At 35.9% G+C, this 21,102-nt stretch overlaps 1 protein-coding gene across 1 annotated transcript in view; it reads left to right on the forward strand.

Annotated features, from left to right (window-relative positions):
- Sema3d (semaphorin 3D) overlaps window positions 1-21,102 on the forward strand; it is a 191,221-nt gene that overhangs the window by 83,158 nt on the left and 86,961 nt on the right. Inside the window, exons 3-4 of the mRNA XM_032907050.1 lie at window positions 164-324; window positions 20,933-20,995. Of these exons, the coding sequence (XP_032762941.1) occupies window positions 164-324; window positions 20,933-20,995 (224 nt within the window). The remainder of the gene's footprint in view (window positions 1-163; window positions 325-20,932; window positions 20,996-21,102) is intronic.

Below are 21,102 nucleotides of genomic sequence, written 5' to 3' on the forward strand. Positions count from 1 at the left end.
TTTCTAAAGACGTGCATAATAAGCCTGTTCTAATGTGTCTATGCTGGAGCTCCCATGTTGTATAGGTACATTCAAAAAATGGACCAGTATGTGTCCTTTGTCAGCTAAATACCTTTCATACTAAGAATTTTCCCTTTCTTCCCCTCTTTCGACTTTTCTATAGACTTGCTGCTCTCAAACACCTACATTCCCTTTTTGGGTTCATCAGAAGGACTCGATTTCCAGACTCTTCTTTTGGATGAGGAGAGGGGCATACTGCTCCTAGGAGCCAAAGACCATGTCTTCCTGCTCAATCTGGTAGACTTGAACAAGAACTTTAAGAAGGTCAGTTTATCTATATACATCTTTGGTGGATTCGCTGAATTTCTTCTGTGCCCTTTGTCTGCTTTGTGTTATGTGACACAGTGTCAATCAGGAGGACATATATATGAGTTTATATTAAATTATTTTCATACAAATTTATTAAAGTAGAAGGCACATTTTAAAAGTTACATGCATCCTATAGCCTACATATTATTTAGAGTAGTTAATAAACAATTGAATATGTGCTAGAATTTAAGGTGTGACATTCAGTCTGATACTGTGGCTCCATTCTATTTGTCCCTAAGGTTATATTTTTTAATTATTCTGGAACTTATTAAAATATTTATGCTCCTGGAAGAGATAGATGATATTGAGTGATATTTCATTTATCAGTAAACACCTCATCAGAACATGACACTTTCTACAAATGAGGCTAAAGAAAATGTTTTAATTCTGCAGTCTTGCTTTTATACTCTCCAGCTTACAGTGCATTTTCCCAAATATGTCTTGGTTTAGTATAATAACAATAAGTAATTCATGCTTTTAAAGGACTCTGTTCTTGCTCTCTTCTTTGCCTTCAGGGTTTGGAAGAAAAGGTTCATTTATCTGAACTGAGTGTATTAGGTCATTGCTTAAAATAAGTTCTGATAGCACAAGTTCCTTGTGCGACTATTTTAAGCAGAACTTTCTTTGGTGATATTCCACACTCAAACTATGCTAATATTTAGTAAAGTAAATGTTTATAAAATATCAATTTTGCTTATTACATTCTTGTACTGATTATTTGAATACTTTATGTAATTAGAGGTTTTCCACATAACTGAAATTTCTTTATACCTCTATAAAATGTGTGATTCATGAGAAAGTCACACATGGACTAGAAACGATTAGTGTCTATGTAGGTATTCACCATTTCAAATTATATAAATCACTCCAGTGCTAAAAGGTTCTTCACAGTAGCCAGTAAGTGTTGAGATATAGTACTTCAGCAGTGTTTAGACCTATGGGTTTGCATTGGCTCAGTGCCCTCCGGCAAGGATCCAGACTACTCCATGAAGGAAACCACACATGTTGGGACTTGGAGGTCTAAAGGGCGTCCTTTGTACTTTTAGAATTAAAGCAGTCTACAACACACAATTGAGTTATGAGTGTCTGGATGTTAATATTTCCCCCAGGGAAATTAAAACAGTTCTGTGCCTAGTACTCAGTTGGAGTAAGCATAATTTAGCATACGATTCGCATGTTGAACTCATATACTCACAAGGCTGTGCCTGCTAACAGTAGCCATTGTCATTCACACACACAGGCATGGTAGGAACAGAAAATGCATCAGGGTTATATACAAGATGAGCTAGGAAATAAGTCCCTAATGATTCCTTTGAGTATTCACTACTGTTGGTCATGCTATCTTTTGAGTCTAGTATGGTGAATGATGCAGGTACAGACAGGATTTTTGGAACATTTCTACTACCTAGGAAATACACGCTATGAACTGTTTCCTATGTCCAGACATTAAAAAGAAAACCTACATACCCTTACTTTTTTTCGTTGCTTGGGGGTTTTTTGGTTTGGTTTTGGTTTTTTGTTTGTTTGTTTGGTTTGGTTTGGTTTGGTTTAATTTGGTGGGGAGGGGATTATCTCTATGGAAAATAAAATCCTGTGCAGGTGCAAATGTGTCAAGGATATAGGGTTTTATAGTATAATCAGGATTTCCCCCACATTGATACTTCAGTAAGGGGAAAGCCTGTATACTCCTTCTGGGACAGGTTTTGAAACAGATAATGCACATGGAGTTTTGCCTTGCCTTACTTCAACACCAGATCAAAATAGATAATTAGAACCACCCAAAAGTGACTCCATTACAAGGAAAGGACACAGAATTCGGTTACCCCAGACTCCAAGGCTGAGGTAAAGGTTACTTTGTGAAATATTAGTGAGTGCTTCAATTCAGCACCTGGGAGAGGGAAGCCCACAAATGTCAGGAGCAAAGAGACAGTTCAGTTCTAGCAAGAACATCAGCTGGCAGGAACAACTGTCTATGGCAAAACTTTCAATAAATCCCACTAAGAGTAGCGATATAAAATAACAATTAACCAAGATTCCTATTTTTCATACATGAAACCATTTACCAATTAACCAAGATTCCTATTTTTCATACATGAAACCATTCACAATGGCCATCAGAATTAAAATTAAAAAAAAAATAATCCCATGCATCCTATCAGATCACCACGCACTAAGACTGGTCTTCAATAATAACAGTAATGAGAGAAAGCCCACATATACATGGAAGTTGAACAATGCTTTACTCCATGACAACTTGGTCAAGGAAGAAATAAAGAAATAAAAGACTTCTTAGAACTTAATGAAAATGAAGATACAAGTTTCCCAAACTTATGGGACACAATGAAAGTGGTACTAAGAGGAAAACTCATAGCTCTGAGTGCCTGCAAAAAGAAAGAGGAGAGAGCTTATGCCAGCAGCTTGACAACACACCTTAAAGTTCTAGAACAAAAAGAAATAAATCCAAGAGGAGTAGAAGGCAGGAAATATCAAACTCAGAGCTGAAATCAACCAAGTAGAAATGAAAAGGACTATACAAAGAATCAACAAAACCAGGAGCTGATTCTTTGAGAAAATCAACAAGATAGATAAATCCTTAGCCAGACTAACCAGAGATCACAGAAAGTGTATCCAAATTTACAAAATCAGAAATGAAAAGGGACACATAACAACAGAATCTGAAGAAACTAAAAAAAAAACATCAGATCCCACTACAAAAGCCTATATTCAACAAAACAAGAAACCTGGAGGAAATGGATAATTTTCTAGACAGATACCAGGTTCCAAAGTTAAATGAGGAGCAGATAAACCATTTAAACAACCTCATAACACGTGAAAAAAATAGAAGCAGTTATTAAAAGTTTCCCAAACAAAAAGAGCCCAGGACCAGATGGGTTTAGTGCAGAATTCTATCAGAAGAAGACCTCATACCAATACTGTCCAAACTATTACACAAAATAGAAACAGACAGAGAACTACCAAATTCCTTCTATGAAGCCACAATTACTCTTACATCGAAACCACACAAAGACCCAGCAAAAAAAGAGAACTTCAGACCAATTTTCCTTACGAATATTGATGCGAAAACTCTCAATAAAATTTGTGCAAACTGAATCCAAGAACACATCAAAATGATCATCCAACACGATAAAGTAGGCTTCATCCCAGGGATGGAGGGATGGTTTATTATATGGAAATTCATCAATGTAATCCACTATATAAACAAACTCAAAGATAAGAACCACATGGTCATTAGATGCCGAGATAGCATTTGACAAAATTCAACACCCCTTCATGATAAAAGTGTTGGAAAGATCAGGAATTCAAGGCCCATATTTAAACATAGTAAAAGCAATATACACCAAACCAGTAAGATCAGACTAAATGGAGAGAAACTTGAAGCAATGCCACTAAAATAAGGGACTAGACAAGGCTGCCCACTCTCTCCCTACTTATTCAGTATAGTACTCTAAGTCCTAGCCAGAGGAGTCAGACAGCAAAAGGAGGTCAAAAGGAAACAAATTGTAAGGGAAGAAATCAAAATATCACTATTTGCAGATGATATTATACTGTACTTAAGCCACTCCAAAATTTCTACCAGAGAACTACTTAATCTGATAAACAACTTCAGCAAAGTGTCAGGATATATATAAAATTAACTCAAACAAATCAGTAGCCTTTCTCTACTCAAAGAATAAACAGGCAGAGAAAGAAATTAAGGAAATGACAACCTTCACAATAGTCACAAATAATATAAAATATCTTGGTGTGACTTTAACCAAGCAAGTGAAAGATCTGCATGACAAGAACATCAAGTCTCTAAAGAAAGAAATTGAGGAAGATCTCAGAAGACGAAAAGATCTTCCTTGCTCATGGATTAACAGGATTAATATAGTAAAGATGGCCATTTTGCCAAAAGCAATCTACAGATTCAATGCAATCCCCATCAAAATTCCTACTCAATTCTTTATAGAGATAGAAAAAGGAATTGGTACAGAGAGAGGCAGGTAGATTAGAACCAGAAATGAACCTACACACCTATAGTCACTTTATCTTTGACAAAGGAGCTAAAACCATCCAATGGAAAAAGATAGCATTTTCAACAAATGGTGCTTGGTCAACTGGAGGTCAGCATATAGAATATTGCAAAATGATCCATTCTTATCACCATGTAAAAAGCTTAAATCTAAGGGGATCAAGGACCTCCACATCAAACCAGATACACTCAAACTAATAGAAGAAAAAGTGGGGAAGAGTCTCGAACACATAGGCAGTGGGGAAAATTTCCTGAACAAAATACCAATGTCTCATGCTCTAAGATCAAGAATCGACAAATGGGACCTCATAAAACCACAAGCTTTTGTAAAGCAAAAGACACTGTCATTAGGACAAAACAGCAACCAACAGATTGTGAAAAGATCTTTACCAATCCTACATCTGATGGAGGGCTAATATCCAAAATATACAAAGAACTCAAGAAGTTAGAGTCCAGAGAGCCAAACAACCCTATTAAAAATGGGGTACAGGACTAAACAAAACATTCTCAGCTGAGGAATATCGAAAGGCCAAAAAGCTCCTAAGAAATGTTCAACATCCTTAGTCATCAGGGAACCCTGAGATTTCACCTCACACCAGTCAGAATGGCTAAGATCAAAAACGCCGGTGACAGCAACTGCTGGCGAGGATGTGGAGAAAGAGGAACACTCCTCCATTGTTAGTGGGATTGCAAACTTGTACAACCACTCTGGAAATCAGTCTAAAGTTTCCTCAGAAAATTTGACATTCCACTACCTGAGGACCCAGCTATACCTCTCTTGGGCATATACCCAAAAGATGCTCCAACATACAACAAAGACACATGCTTCACTATGTTCATAGCAGCCTTATTTATAATAGCCAGAAGCTGGAAAGAACCCAAATGCCCTTCAACTGAGGAATGGATTAAAAAATGTGGTACATCAACACAATGGAGTATACTCAGCTATCAAACACAAAGAAATTCATAGGTAAATGGATGAACTAGAAAATATCATCCTGAGTGAGGTAATTCAATCATAGAAAAACACACTTGGTATGCACTCATTGATAAGTGGATACTAGCCAAAAAGCTCGAGTTACCCAAGATGCAATCCACAGACCACAGGAAGCTCAAGAAGAAGGATGACCAAAATGCAGATGTTCCCACTCCTTCTTAAAAGGGGGAAAAATATCCATAGGAGTGGATATGGAAGCAAAGTTTAGAGCAGCGACTCAAGGAATGGCCATTCAGAGCCTGACCCACATGTGGCCCACAAAACTAGATAAGATTGATGAAGCTAGATAATGCGTGCTGAAAGGGACCGGATATAGATCTCTCCTGAGAGACACATCCAGAGCATGTCCAATACAGAGGTCAATGCTAGCAGCAAACCACTGAACTGAGAATAGGACCCCCTTGGGGGGAATTTGAGGAAGTATTGAAAGAGTTGAATGTGCTTGCAACCCTGTAAAAACAACAATGCCAACCAACCAGAGCTTCTAGGGACTAAACCTCTACTGAAAGACTATATACATGGACTGACCCAGGGCTCCAACTGCATATATAGCAAAGAATAGCCTTGTTGGGGCACCAGGGGAAGGGGAAGCCCTTGGTACTGTCAAGGTTGACCCCCAGTTCAGGGGAATATGGGGGGGCAAAAAGGGGGATTATAAGGGGAATATCCATATGGTGGAGGGGGAGGGGAGGGAATGGGGGCTTATGGACAGGAAACCAGGAAGGGGAATAACATTTGAAATGTAAGTAAAAAATATATCTAATAAAAAATGAAAAAAAAATAAATAGTATATTTTCTATTATATATTAAATAGGACATTTTTTTCATTTCTTAAACTCGTTGAGCTTAAAGTCTTAGCATGAAGAATGCTACAGTAGAATATGAAATTTCGGTTTCATATAAATGCTTATGTGAACACCAACTTCATTATTTCTGGTTAAGGATGCAATATATAGAAGCTATAGAACAAGTCAAAAATATTTGAATATCTAAAATGAAGAGACAGATCACATATCACATGATAAATACAGAGAACAGGATAAACCCTGTCATGCTTGGATTTGAACTAATTAAATGTAGATGAGAGATTTTTGAAATAATGGAAATTGTTTAATTGTCAGTGGCTCACACTTGAAATTGAATCTTGATAAGTATTATTTTCTTTTGTTCAGTTAGGATAAGGAAAACATGTTTTAGAAATAGAACAGCAAAACACCTTCTCTCTTTCATTAATAGACTTTTTATATTATAGTAATATAAGAGATTTCCTTCTCAAGATGTTAAGCCTACCCCATCTCTGCAGTCAGAAGGTAGTCCATGGAAGAATGTCAGATGTATTTGGGACAGCTTGCCAACCACACACAGTCAATTTACTACTCTTTTCTAAAAGATGCAGTAAGAACATGTTCCACATAGACATGCCAATAATGGCTATTGACATTTTAAAATAGAACTTAAGGAACTGTGGTTTCTAAACAAATGATTCTAAAGTGTATTATCTGTGGTCTTGCAAATGAGCCCTGTCTTCCTCAGTCAAATTTAACTTGTAGTAGCAATGATTCATACAGAAGCTGGAACTCACTGTGTATAAACTTCAGGTGTAATATACACATCTAATTCCTTTCCTTCATTCCTCATTGTTTTTATGTCATCATGTCTGACAGTAAACCGAAATATCTAAATTATTCTGTTTAGTTATGTAACTTGATCAGACATCTATAAAGAACTTGGGGGATTGTTTATATCTAAGATATTACTTATTTTGGAAGCAGTTCAAGCCTAAAGGGGTCAAATGAGTCTTAGTCTAGATGTAGGTAAGTGTGAAAGAAGTGTCTATTTTATTGACACTACTTTAGATGCCACTTCTTGTCTCATGGCCTTGTCAGAAACTTTTAGATTATGAGAGTTGGGTATTTCCTGTTCATGAAGTTATTTTTTTTATAGTTGTCTGCATGAGAGTAACTGCATTGTTTCACTGAAGTATGAAGGTTCACTATGAGATGGATTTTATTACAACAAGACTTCACTTTTAGAGTCTTGAGTTGATTTTCTTGAACTAGACCTAAGATCACCTCATTGTCAGTCCCCATGTACAACACTTATTTATTCTTTATTTTAAAGTGTATGTGTGTGTCTGTCTGTCTGTCTGTCTGTCTGTGTCTTTGAGATCATGTGCCTGTGAATCCAGCTACTAAATAGGTCAGAAGAGTCAATTCCCCTGGTACTGGAATTAGGGACAATTGTGGATTGCTGGACACAGGTACTGGGAATTCAAATGGGTTCCTCTGAAGGAGCAGTATGTACAGGTGAACCATATATCCAGCCTAAACTTACAGTGTGCATCCCTCTCAGGGAAGAGAAGTGTCATCTCCTATATTATGTGGGACATACAACATTACTATAAGAAGGAATATCACTTTCCCTCTTTCTGCTAAGATGGAGGCCAGTTTTATTTGACTTTACGAAAAAACAACAGGGTAGTCAAGTGGTACATCTCAGCAACTTCCAGAAGCAGATGAAAAACAGGGAGAAAAAAGTTAACACCTCTTCTTTTTTTTTTTTTTTTTTAATTAACTTGCAGTATTTCTTATATACATTTGAGTGTTATTCCTTTCCTGTTTCGGGCAAACATCCCCTTCCCCTCCCCTTCCTTATGGGTGTTCCCCTCAAACCCCTCCCCATTGCCGCCCTCCCCCACAGTCTAGTTCACTGGGGTTCAGTCTTCAGGACCCAGGGCTTCCCCTTCCACTGGTGCTCTTACTAGGCTATTCATTGCTACCTATGAGGTCAAGTCCAGGGTCAGTCCATGTATAGTCTTTAGGTAGTAGCTTAGTCCTGGAAGCTCTGGTTGCTTGGCATTGTTGTACATATGGGGTCTCGAGGCCCCTTCAAGCTCTTCAGTTCTTTCTCTGATTCCTTCAATGGGGTCCTATTCTCAGTTCAGTGGTTTGCTGCTGGCATTCGCCTCTGTATTTGCTGTATTCTGGCTGTGTCTCTCAGGAGAGATCTATATCCGGCTCCTGTCGGTCTGCACTTCTTTGCTTCATCCATCTTGTCTAATTGGGTGGCTATATGTATGGGCCACATGTGGGGCAGGCTCTGAATGGGTGTTCCTTCAGTCTCTGTTTTAATCTTTGCCTCTCTCTTCCCTGCCAAGGGTATTCTTATTCCCCTTTTAAAAGAAGGTGAAACATCCACACCCTGATCATCCGTCCTGAGTTTCACTTGCCCTAGGCATCTAGGGTAATTCAAGCATTTGGGCTAATAGCCACTTATCAATGAGTGCATACCATGTATGTCTTTCTGTGATTGGATTAGCTCACTCAGGATGATATTTTCAATTAGGGCCCCAAAAGGACTACATAGTCAGAAGTGGAGATTGACAAATAGCTGTATGGGAATATGACTCGGGTTAGTACTTGTTGAGAATGAGTGATAAAGTCCAGAGTTTTGGGGCAAGTATGCTTCAGTTATTGGAAAAAGATAGAGAAGGAACTAGAAGTAAAGATCTGTAAGCTCCCTGCCTCATTACTTGTTAGATCAAGGCTTCTCTCTATCCCCTGGGAAGCCTTATAGTATGACTCTGGTTGGTCCCACAGGGCCATCATATGTCTGAACACACTCTGGATGTGTAGGATAGCACCAGTTTAGCCATCAAGCATGTCTGCTGATTGCTTTGTTCTTTACTGTCCTCTTGCTTTAGACATTAACTCACAGGAAAGCTGGAAAACAAGAATTTTTGGATGATCCCCAAGGCCCTTACCCTAACAACCTCTCAAGGGGTCCTTGTAGCAGCAAAAGTGAGCTTGCTCAGACAAAAGCAAATTTCTCCAGGGGAAACAGCAAAAGTGGATCTCCAATTTCCATATATGTTATTGTTGGACATGGAAGCAATAATAATCTAAATGAATCTTTCTTATCAAACTTGAAGATTTTTGCATCTTTGAGATACACTTCACTTCAAATTTTGTCTCAGTTAAATTTTCCTTTGATCATTTAATTATATCATCTAACCCATCAATAAAAATCTCAAAAGAATGCTGCTCTAACTCCAAAACTGTCATGGAAGAGTTACTTCCCATCATTCATAAAGTGTACCCATTGGAATCCTGTGGGTAAGAAAATACTAATAGCCTTGCTATTACCCTCTGAGATATTAATAAAATCCACCAAACACATTTTTGTATTGTATCTTGTTTCTCAGTATTATTTTTGTTTTATTACAACAAAACTATAATTGAAAATTTTCTCTAAAAAGAATATACTACATTCATTGAACCATTTTAAACAATCTCCAGAATTAAACTACAGGTTGCTTTTATTTTGAAATAATGCCTAATCATCTTTGTCCCTTTATCCAGTTCATTTAATTTTTTTCTCTTGAAACCAAGGTTTTAAAATTAAACCTATGTAAAATTTTCAGTGAATGAATACAGTAGTAATCTAAGAGCCAATTATCCCTTGGCCCTTTTAGCTAAGATAAAGTATAAATTTAAAAAAAAAAAAACAAAAAAAAGAAGGAGAAGAAAAGAAAAAGGAAGAGGAGGAGGAAGAGGAACAGGAGGATAGAAGTAAAAGGAGGGGAGAGGAGGAAGAGGAGAAGGAGAGGATGAGGAGGAAGAAGAGGAGGAGGAGAGGAGGAGAGGAGAAGGAGAAGGAGAAGGAGAAGAGGAAGAGGAAGAGGAAGAGGAAGAGGAAGAAGGAGAAGATGTTTTTCGGCAGGTTAAAATTCTATCACTAAGAAAGTTGGGAAGTGGAATAAGGATCAGGATTCTGGGTGAACCAGATCAGCTTCAACTAAATAATCACACAGACACAGACACACACACACACACACACACACACACACATACACCTTTTTAAGTAAAAGGGGGAATCTTGGTAACTGAATGCCAAAAAAAAAAAAAGGCTTAAATCTCCACTTACAGGATTAAAGAAAAACTCTTAGTATAGCGCTTAATTTTTCTTTGTAAAGCATCTTAAAGTTATTTTTTAGATAAAATTACTTTTTCCCCTTTGTGACTAAAATTATTTAATGTGACAAAAATAATAAATATGTTCTAGATTTTAAAACAAGCTTTTCTGTGATTTTGATGGCAATGCATCAAAACAACATAAAAATGTTAACCCTTCCTAACAGAACTTCTTTTCATTAAACAACCTGAGATGATTTACTTTGCATAAAGCATGGAAATTATTCAAGAACTCGATCTTTATAGCTAGTGAACAACAAACAAAGAAAACCAGAATCCTTCAGAAGGAATAAATGGATTAAAGTTAAATATAAATTAATTAAGGCAAAACCTCTAAACACTAAGAAAATCTAGCGTATTAATTAGACTATAAAATGATTCAAAGTTATCAATGCAAGGAATTTCACGTCCATATCCCAATATCAATGTAACTTTTTTCTAGTTTGCACTATCAAAACAGAGTGATTACAAGCGCACTTGATGTATTTGAAGCTCATCAAACTATATCTAATCTATTTTAGCACATATGAAATAACTGAGTCTGCAACTGTCAATCCAGTACATTGTTGGAGTGCTTAAGCACTCTTCTTTGCTAACATGGAAAGGCCTTTGCTATTTCCCTTTCCGTGGGAAGTCTACAACTAAATTCTAGATGTGAACTGCCCCATTTGTTTTATGCTGAGTGCAATCAGAAATCCCTTTATAAATAATGGCCTCTGACTGAAATCCTATTAACTCTGTGGCCAGGCAAAACTGCACACAATGCTTCATTCTGTGAAGCTCTTGTTTATAGAGAAGAGAATTGGAGTAAATATTTTCTTCATGTAAGGTTTCTACTGATGAAACAAAAATGCGTTAAAAAAAACAATTAATACATAACATCAGGAGAATTTAAATCCTTGGAACCAAGCAGATACCATAATAAATGAAGTTTTTATATGAGGCACCCTAATCAGTTTCATGCTGTTTAATCTTTCTCCGATGCCTACTGTGCACATGCTGTCCTGTAATCAGAGCTGCAACACAATTGCCCTGTTCATGAACATACTGGCTGCTCAGTTCAGTGAAGGTTCCATCTGGTCACTGTAATGGACTGTCAGGCTGGTGACAGACTACTCAGGCTCCCGCCAAATCTTTGGCCAAAATGCTTGAGCTTTCAAGTCTAAGGGAACCTTCCAAAAAAATTTTTTTGACTTCTCAGTTACGTGTACACTGCAGGTCACAAGGAGGGTAGGGAAAAGCAACGCCCATTGCACTGGTCATCACTAGTCACCAAACTCCAGTAAGTCACAGACTGCCTAAGAAAGTATTGGAGTATCATAGTATGGCTCAAAGAAAGTGAACAAGAAAGGCCTAGGATAAAGGGATGATCAAGGATTGAATGCAGATAATAGACTCACAGCCTTTGGATTGAACTGACTAGGATGACAGGAACTAAAGAATCTATAGACGTGCCTACATACAAACTGGGGGTTGGGTGGGCTGTGTGTTCTGACAGAGATGCAGCAGCAGCCTGGAAACTTCGTCCATTTATTATATACAGCTGAACAATCTAGCAGGGTAGCTAATCTCAGTGGTTGTCTCTGTGGATGGAGCAGTCTCAGGCTTACGTGAGCATGAAGCTGTGGATGGATGGTATTTTCTACATGCAATGTCCAAATTAAAAATCTGATCAAGGAAAGGCCTTGTCGTTCTATAGGTCTGACACTTTACAGTCCTTGGACACTAATCATGTCACAAATGCACATTCACTCATGACATCACCTGCTCCAAAGTCATTGATATTTTGATTTTAGTGACAGACAGGTGCTTAAAGTATATTCACTACTGAAAATGTCTGATCTAATGTGAAGGTAAAGAGCTTCCGTTCTCAAGGGCTGTTCTCATTGCTTACCAGTTGAAAGAAAGTTGACTCTGGTTGACTTCGATGTACGATGGTTTTTATTTATTTAAAATATTTTAAAATAAAGATTATTAAAAATATTAATTGATATTATATTAATTGAAATAATCTTAATGAAAAAGGTTTTAGTGAAGATTATTAAAATTTTAGAAACTAAAAGGAAGGAAATGAAAGATACAAACAGTACTCTTTACAGTTTCTTAAAGATGTATGGACAAGAGTGATTGGGTCATAAGTGGAACAATATCAAGCCATTAGTATATTTTTGTAATTTATTTTAATTTACTAGTGTTCCTCTCCTTTCAATATATATTTCTGGTGAACTACTACTCTATCCTTCTACTCTTCTGGATGCTGCAGGTATCATAGAGGCTAAATGGGTTAGACTCCCAGTGCATCTTATTATAGAAGAAAATAATTGAGGAAGAAAAAGTTGCCTCCTGACCTTTGATAGAGATATCTGGTGTCTCTGAGGTTCTGGATTTTTGTCTCTAATTATGTTTTATGAACACATCGTAGCTTCCTCTTTGGTGTCCTCTTCAGTCTTTTGGCATCTCTAAAGTAGGCCAAAGGGCATTGACAAACCTTGTCCTTGCTAACTTGAGTCAATTAAACTGCCTTTGAAAGATTAAACAAGGAGCAGATATAATTAGGACTTCCTTCGGATGTTGTCATAAGGACTTATCACTACTTTAATGTTTCCATAATTTCCCAAACATTAACTACTTAAAAATAAATTGAGTGACATTTTCACCTTAATAAATGATGCCTGTAAATGAATTATATGAGTTGTAAATAAAGAATACTAATTAATCTCCTAATTTATGAATAAAACAATAATTATAGGGACCTTATAATATTTTATTTGTAAGTTTCTTGATTACATTTGTACAAAATGAAGAAAAATGCTCCAAAAGTCAAAACTAAAACTACTATTTTAAATTTGCTTTGATTTCAAAAAGAATTTGGAAAGAAGTTAAAGTATATTTATTTCTAGATGACTGATAATATGCGTAAGTGACCATAAATATTCCACTGGGAAACTCCTACAGCTGAGAAGCACTTTCATTGATGTTCCTGGATACAAAATTAACTCACAAAACCCAAAAACTTTCCTACTTATAAATGACAGAGTAAAAAAGAATCAAGTAAACAACACCTTCACAATACCCTCAAGAATATAAAATATCTTGAGGTGACATTAACCAAGCAACTGAAAGACTTTTATTATTAAAAAAAAAAAACCTTTAAGATATTGAAGAAAGAAATGGACGATTCCAGAACATGTAAATATGGTCCATGATCATGATTAGTAGGATTTTTCTTTTAATATTCCAACCAGTTTATCCTCTCTCCAATCCTCCTAGATCCCCCTCATTCTCTTCTCCTATAGATCTACTTCCCCTCTGTTTTCTCTTCAGAAAAGAGCAGCTTTCTAAGAGACAAAAGTCAGACAGGATGAAACAACATAGAGTAAGACAAGGTGAAAGCTGTCATATCAAGGCTGGACAAGGCAACCCAGTAGGAGGAAAAGAGTCACGAGAGCAGGCAAAAGAGTCAGAAATACAACCACTTCCCCAAAAATATTTTTAAAATCATATTTATACAACTGGAGCATAGGTCATATTTCTGATTCATGAAGTGAAGTAATTATTAGATTTCTTTTAAACATAATTTTATGGAGGTACTGATGATAATTTTAATTTAATAAAAATTGATCTTTATTCATATTGGTAATCTATATTATATAAATGTAAAATTAAAACTATAGAAATATTTTAAATATCAATGTTTAATCTTTTAGATATCATAAAGCACAATGAAAATTATAAATTATGAAATATTGTAAAGGCTATGTTGGTATAGTAACTTAAGATGGCTAAGTCAGATTGTTATAGAATATGGGTACTCATTTATCTTTTGATTTAAAATGTTGAATTCCAAAAGTCAAGAAACTTTGTAAGTTTATTTACTTCTGTTAGTCAGTTTTCCATTATCAAATACTATATAAGAATTATCACACATGTTTAAACCGATTTCCAAATCCTAATTGTTCAGTGGTGACTCTACCACTCATTACACTTCAGATGATTATCCAGATAAATCTAAAGTCCTATAAACTATCTCTGATTTTTTTCTACCTTATTTTTAAAAGAAGAGTCATATATACATTTGCAATCAGTGATATAAAAGAAATCTACAGTTCTGAAGACCATTGAAGGGATGGTAGCTGTAAATAGCTTGTGCATAATTCAAGTCACACTATTTCTCTGTGGGAAGGTTCCAGGACAGTCAAGATACAGAAATGATGCTTAGCATAGCAGTGGTTCCTGTATGAGTCTTTGCTAAGTGACAGAAAATGTCTGTCAATGACTTTCTATGAGAGCCACCAATTTGTAACACAGATGTGTGTGTGCTTTGTTTTAGCCTGCTTAATGCAACTGTTAGTATGCTATGGTTTTATGAGAGATTCTAAATATAAGAAATTATACAATATATTTTATTACTAAGAACATTACCAGGGGCCAGCCAGTGTTTCAAAGTCATTCACATTGTTTAATTTTTGTAGAAATTATTTCATGTAATTCTGGGAGTTTCTACCCTGTCTTTGATCATTTAGTCCCTAGATTAAAGACGCTCAACTTTTGCTATTTACAATAAGCCTTAAACAGCACAAGAGATGGGCAGATATCTATGCTATTAGAATTTGCTTTCCTATAGATAATGTCAAGATTTTACTTACTATGTCCCATCTGAGCTGCTCTAAGTCCAACTTACCAGCCCTCAGGCCAGGTTTTCTTGACTCCTAAGCCATGGAGTCTTTCCCTTTCTCCACACCTTCTTCTTCTGCTCCTTATTTTCCTCCTACCCCAAAGTGCATGAACTGTAACCCCTCCCATTGTCTCTTCTGCCCAGCTATTGGATATCTGCATTTTTATTCACCAATCAGAAATATCTTGAAGACAAGGTTATATAGTGACAATTGGGTCTACCTGCAGACTCTCTTGTCTCTATGGCAACCAGGTCATGCCCCCTGCCCCCAATCAGCAATACAATACATAGTAAAAGACAAAACCTCAACACTAAATGATAAGAGAACTGAATTTTATAGATAACATAACTCCATTAAAATATAAAAACTTTATATATTCACTGAAGTATTTATTTTATCTAAGATTCTCACTGTATAAAATGTATAATATTATTCTCTCTCTCTCTCTCTCTCTCTCTTGTCTTTGGACTCAAATTCTATGTATTTTTGTGTTGCTTCCTCTATAACATGAAAGCTGAGATACATGTATGCACTACCATGACAGGTTTCATGCAGGACTGGAGATAGAACCAATGGTTTCATGATATTTGCAAACACACACACACACACAGACACACACACGCACACACACACACACACACAAAAGACACACACACACAGAGGCACACACACACACACACTTAGAATAAAAAGTATAGATATTAAAGTCCTAGTTTATGTGTGTGTATGCATTTATGCATTAAATGTCACTTCAAATAATTATTCAGATGCAAAATTATTAAGCATATTTTGCTATTACTATGTAAATGGGCTTGTTTAGTGTGCACTATTAGAGTATATATGGAAGTACTTTTGTGTTATTTTGTTTTCATATAGATTAGATTAAGATTATTTCTGTTCTTTAAATTATTTACTAATTACCACTCACACAAAACAGGTGTGGTAACACAGAACTTAAATCCCAGCATGTATGAGTCAGGAGCAGAAGGAGCAGGAGTTACAAATGCCCCTTTGCTAAATGCCAGTTTGGCTTACGTAATTTTAAAAATATAAACGTTAGATCCTAATAGCTACAAGATGAATAAAGAAAAATCTCACTTTAAACCACAGTAAAGATACATCTCTGAAATATTGCCATAATGCAATTATTTCTTCTAAGAATATTTAGAGTACAAAAGACAATCAAGTTCCTCATACATTTATTTGTAATTTGTATCTTTGTTAAAATAATTCTGTGAAACCAAAGTTATTGACATCATTTTCCTAGAATAAGCCAATTCATAATCTCAATAGATCCTCTTTTTTTTTTTTGAAAACTAGACTAATTCTTTTAAAAAAAATCTTTTTCTCTGTAGAATTGTTAGAATCTTCATGCCATTCTACAAATACCATCTATTGTGTCAAATCCTAAATGTCAGTCAGAAGGTGAATGAAGGATAGAACATGTGTGCTGAAACACTGTTACATTAGCAAAGATCAGAGGTTTTATATAAAAATGGTTTGTGTGATTCAACAAATTAGCAGGACTTGCATGACATATACCTGCAGGTCAGAAAACAATTCTTTATAAGTTGTAATTAGCTTTATTGCCCCACCAACTAAGATGAAACAACTCGATTTATAATTGTATGGTTCATATGTACTCACCAAAAATGTGTAATAAGGGTATTAAAACAGGTTTTAGAGATTTATCTCTATTGCAGAAGCCAAAAAAAACAAAAAAGGCAATTATTGCTTTATTGGTATTTAACAAACAAAGTAAAACTATTAAATTGTTCAAGACCAAAACAGGGTATTAGATATGAGACTATCAGGAACACCTATTTGAAACAATCACTCAAAGAATGGATTAAGAAAGACAGATCTCATCCTGAGTGAGTTAACCCAATCACAAAAAAGTACATATGGTATGCACTCACTGATAAGATGTTAGCCCAAAAGCTCAGATTACCCAAGATACAATCAATCCACAGACCACATGAAGTTCAAGAATGAGGACAACCAAAGTGAGGATGCTTTAGTACTTCTTAAAAGGGGGAACAAAAATGTTCATAGGAGGGGATATGGAGACAAAGTTTGAAGCAGAGACTGAATGAACGGCCATTCAGGGCCTGCCCCACCTGGGGATCCAGCCTGTATACATACAGCCACCAAACCCAGACAATATTGCTGATGCCAAGTGTGCATGCCGACAGGAGCCTGAGATAGCTGTCTCCTGAGAAGCTCAGCCAGAGCATGCCAAATACAGAGATGAATGTTAGCAGCCAACCATTGAACTGAGAACAGGGTCCCCTTTGGAAGAGTTAGAGAAAGGATTGAAGGAGCTGAAGAGGCTTGCAACCCCATAAGAACAACAACACCAACCAACCACAGGATTCTCCCTTGGTTTAGTGGCTTCTTTCGAATGCTTTCTTCTCACCTTTTGTCTCCCATGCAAATGGAGTAATTAGGTTTGAAGACTGACTTCCTGAGTAAATATGATCACTTTAATCATGACAGTACTTTGACTGACATAAACAGGGCCTTCACACATGTGCATCCAATGTACAAACCAAACAGCAACTATTCCACAGAAGCATTTTAACTTTCATTAAGAGCACACAGAGACTAAGCAGGGTGTTTTAGCATTTTGTCATCCTTTGAATAATTTTTTAGTTTTAGACCTAACAATATTTTTAATTCACTTTAAAGGTGTACTTTAATTCAAGCTTTACAAACTCAGTCATTTCATTTACTGGTTGGATAAGAAAAAATAGAATTCCATATGATCTTTGTGCTCTTTGGAACTCATGTAAATATTAAACGTATATATTTGCCTTTCTTTCTACTACAATATTAATATCATAACATGCTGAAAAGCTATGAATATTCGTAATCATTTCTTCCTAAATATCAATAAATCTAAATATTACTGAAATGAAAATAAGTACACTTTGATTTATTGAAATGACTGAAAGAAATATCAGTCTAAACTAATCACCAAATAAGAGTCAGGAATTATAAAATCAGATCATGGGTATATAATTCTATTAGCTCCATAATATGTTGACCTTTGAAAAATGACTATTATCTTTTTATTTATTTATTTTTTTTAAAGTATTTCTTATTTACATTTATTGTTACGTTTATATAACATTTCCCCCCCCCCTTTATGGGGTCTCCCCCATTGTCCCCCCATTTGTTTTCAGTCTTAGCAGGACCCAGGGTTTGATCTTTGATATTCAATGCTTTTCAGAGTCCAATGTCCATGTATTCTTTTAGGTATTAGTCCCAGTAATCATATAACATTTCCTGCTTTTGTTTTGTTTGTTTGCTTGTTTGTTTGTTTTAACAATGTCTTCTCATATTGTCATGACCAGGCTGGAGCTCACTACATAGACCTCCATATAGTCTTTAATTCACAAATATCAGGCTCCCTATGCCTCCTAAGAGCTGGAGTTAAAGGTGTAAAACACCATGCTGGCTAGGCCATTTTTGCTTGGTTATAAGAAGAAGTTTAAGCAAATATTGCATAGCAAGGTAGATATAGTTAATACAACTGTAATACAGAGAAGTTGGTAATGAAACTGCAATGACTAAAAAAGTTCATAATCTGAGTTCGTTAACACTAAGGTAAAACAAATGCTTTAAAATTTTAAGATATTTTAAAGGAGAGAAAAATGTTTAGTACAGTGTTTTTCTACTAATGAATAAAACAAAAAGGAATTTAAATAAGGGTATAAAATTGCTTGCTATCTCCAGTGTTTTATTTTTTAACAACTTATTCATGTAATTAGAATGTCCTAATTCATTTGTTTTGATAGTCTATCTCCTATCTCTTCTCACGTTGTACTTTGTGTCTATTCTCATTGAGATACTGCATACTTCTTTTAAATAGTGCAATTAAAAACAGGAAAACAGCTTATCATCCCCACAATTTAGAAAACCCCACATATCTCTTCTAATGTTTATCTTTAATAAAGTATCTATTTAACTATCTATCTTTCTCTCTATCTATCTTAACTATCAGCTATCTATCCATTTATATTTTTCTCTCTTCTCTCCTTCCTATCTTCCCTCTTTCTCTTTTTCCACTACCCTCCTATACTTCCTCTCTCTTTCCACCTCTCCCTCCCTCTCTTTTTTTTCTTCCTTCTCCTTATCTTCTATTTCCCTTTCTCACCTTCATTCTCTTTTCTCTAAATGATATTTGGAAACAGTGTTTTGCAAAGCCCAGGCTGGTCTCAAACTCACTGCCCTCTTACATGGACTTCTTTGGTGTCGAGATTATAGCATGTAGCAACATTCCTGACTTGAATAACTTTTTTTTTCCACTTAGAAATCAAACTGTTTAGATTTCAGGCTACTTGTTTATATTTTATTGTCAGAGTCATGACTGTATAATTTGGAGCCTCTGTTTACAGAATAATATATCACTAAGCTTCTTCCATATTTCTTTTTATGGCTGTCATTCACTGATATTTATTTGGCTTCTGGCTATTGGCTAAAGTTATATTAAAGGAAAATGGGATAATCTTAAAGCATTTCTGAGTAAGTGGCAGTGCTAGACCCTTGTTGTGACTCCTTCATCGGGGTAAGCTTATCACCTGAGCACATAGTTGGCAGGCCATTGTGCTCCATATTGCATTCCTTTGTAGGGTACATAAACGGTCTCTAAACACAAAAGACTTACTTTGCTTTGAAATTTCTATAACATGATTGCATATGTCCATTAAGGGAAGGGTATGGATGGCCTCTTCTATTTTTCTTGACTCAGAGATATTATCTTCAATATCTCACTGTGAAGATCACATTATAAAACACTGATAACCTCTAAATATTCCACATATTTCAGATTTAAACAGATTCTTTCACCATTAAGCCATAAAGTACGTATTTTTTCCTTCAGCTATTAAAATATTTTCTGGAGATATCAGTTTGAAACCTAATAAAAGTCTTTGGACACGAGTGGGACAGATGTTATCCTGCACCCACGGCGAATGCATTCCTGCCTGTTCTTTCTTGCCATTGCCAACAAAGAATGTCTGCTATAAATTACAATGGATTATCATAGCTCTTTGCATCTTGTATTGCAAACCTGTCCTGACAGAATACTAAGAATCTGTTTTCAAAAGGGGAAAAAACAGATAAAAAGTAACAACATAAAATATTTTCTAAAACATAGTTAAGAGCAGCCCAACAAAGACAAAAATGGAGGGTCTCCTGCACCTCAGCCCTTTGCCCAAACTACATTTGGTGCATAATGGCTAAGATTTTCAGACACAGTGACACCAAATTTGGTTCAGATGATCATGAGCTCATTTTGTGCTTGTAAGTTTTATTTAATGGCAATGCGACAAAGCTTTCTGATATGAAAATGAAGAAAGGAAGCACGGCTACGTTTCTGATATTTAAGTAAGCTATGTTTCTAAAATATTTAGGTACTTGTCATATTTGTCTGAGCTTCATGTATGTGAAACATGGTGAAAACCCTGACTTAGTCCTTGGCTTAGTCTTTGCACTCTGTGTGAGTGACAAAGACCTGTTTCAACTGTCTCACTACACGTTTACCATGCCCTGCCGCCTGGACAAACCCAGAAACTCATGAAGAATGGAACAAATGCTAACATGAGGTTCTGCTGACATCACATAAGACTGTGTGGCCCTCTGAAGGCCACACATATTTGTTGTTGTATGTGGTAAAAATCAAGAAAGTTAATAAAAATGGATGGCTCTTTACAGTTTTCATTTAGAAGGTTTTCAGGGAGGTTTTGAGAAATATTTATGTCTGGATTCCAAAGCCATGGTCTATGTCTACTCTTCCGTACCATTCATTCTCGTTTCTAGTTAGAATTGGATGTTTTAAATATGCCTATATTCTTATTCACCTTTAAATGTTTTGCAGATTTATTGGCCTGCTGCAAAGGAACGAGTGGAACTATGCAAACTAGCTGGGAAAGATGCCAATGTAAGTGTGAAACTTTAAAATTACCTCCTCAAATTGAATAGTAATAGTGTAGTAAATTTTTATATTCCTTTTTGTTGAATCAATAGCATTAGTAGGTTACTTCTACT

Source organism: Rattus rattus, chromosome 6 (assembly GCF_011064425.1).
Source record: "Rattus rattus isolate New Zealand chromosome 6, Rrattus_CSIRO_v1, whole genome shotgun sequence".
Classification (NCBI taxonomy): domain Eukaryota; kingdom Metazoa; phylum Chordata; class Mammalia; order Rodentia; family Muridae; genus Rattus; species Rattus rattus.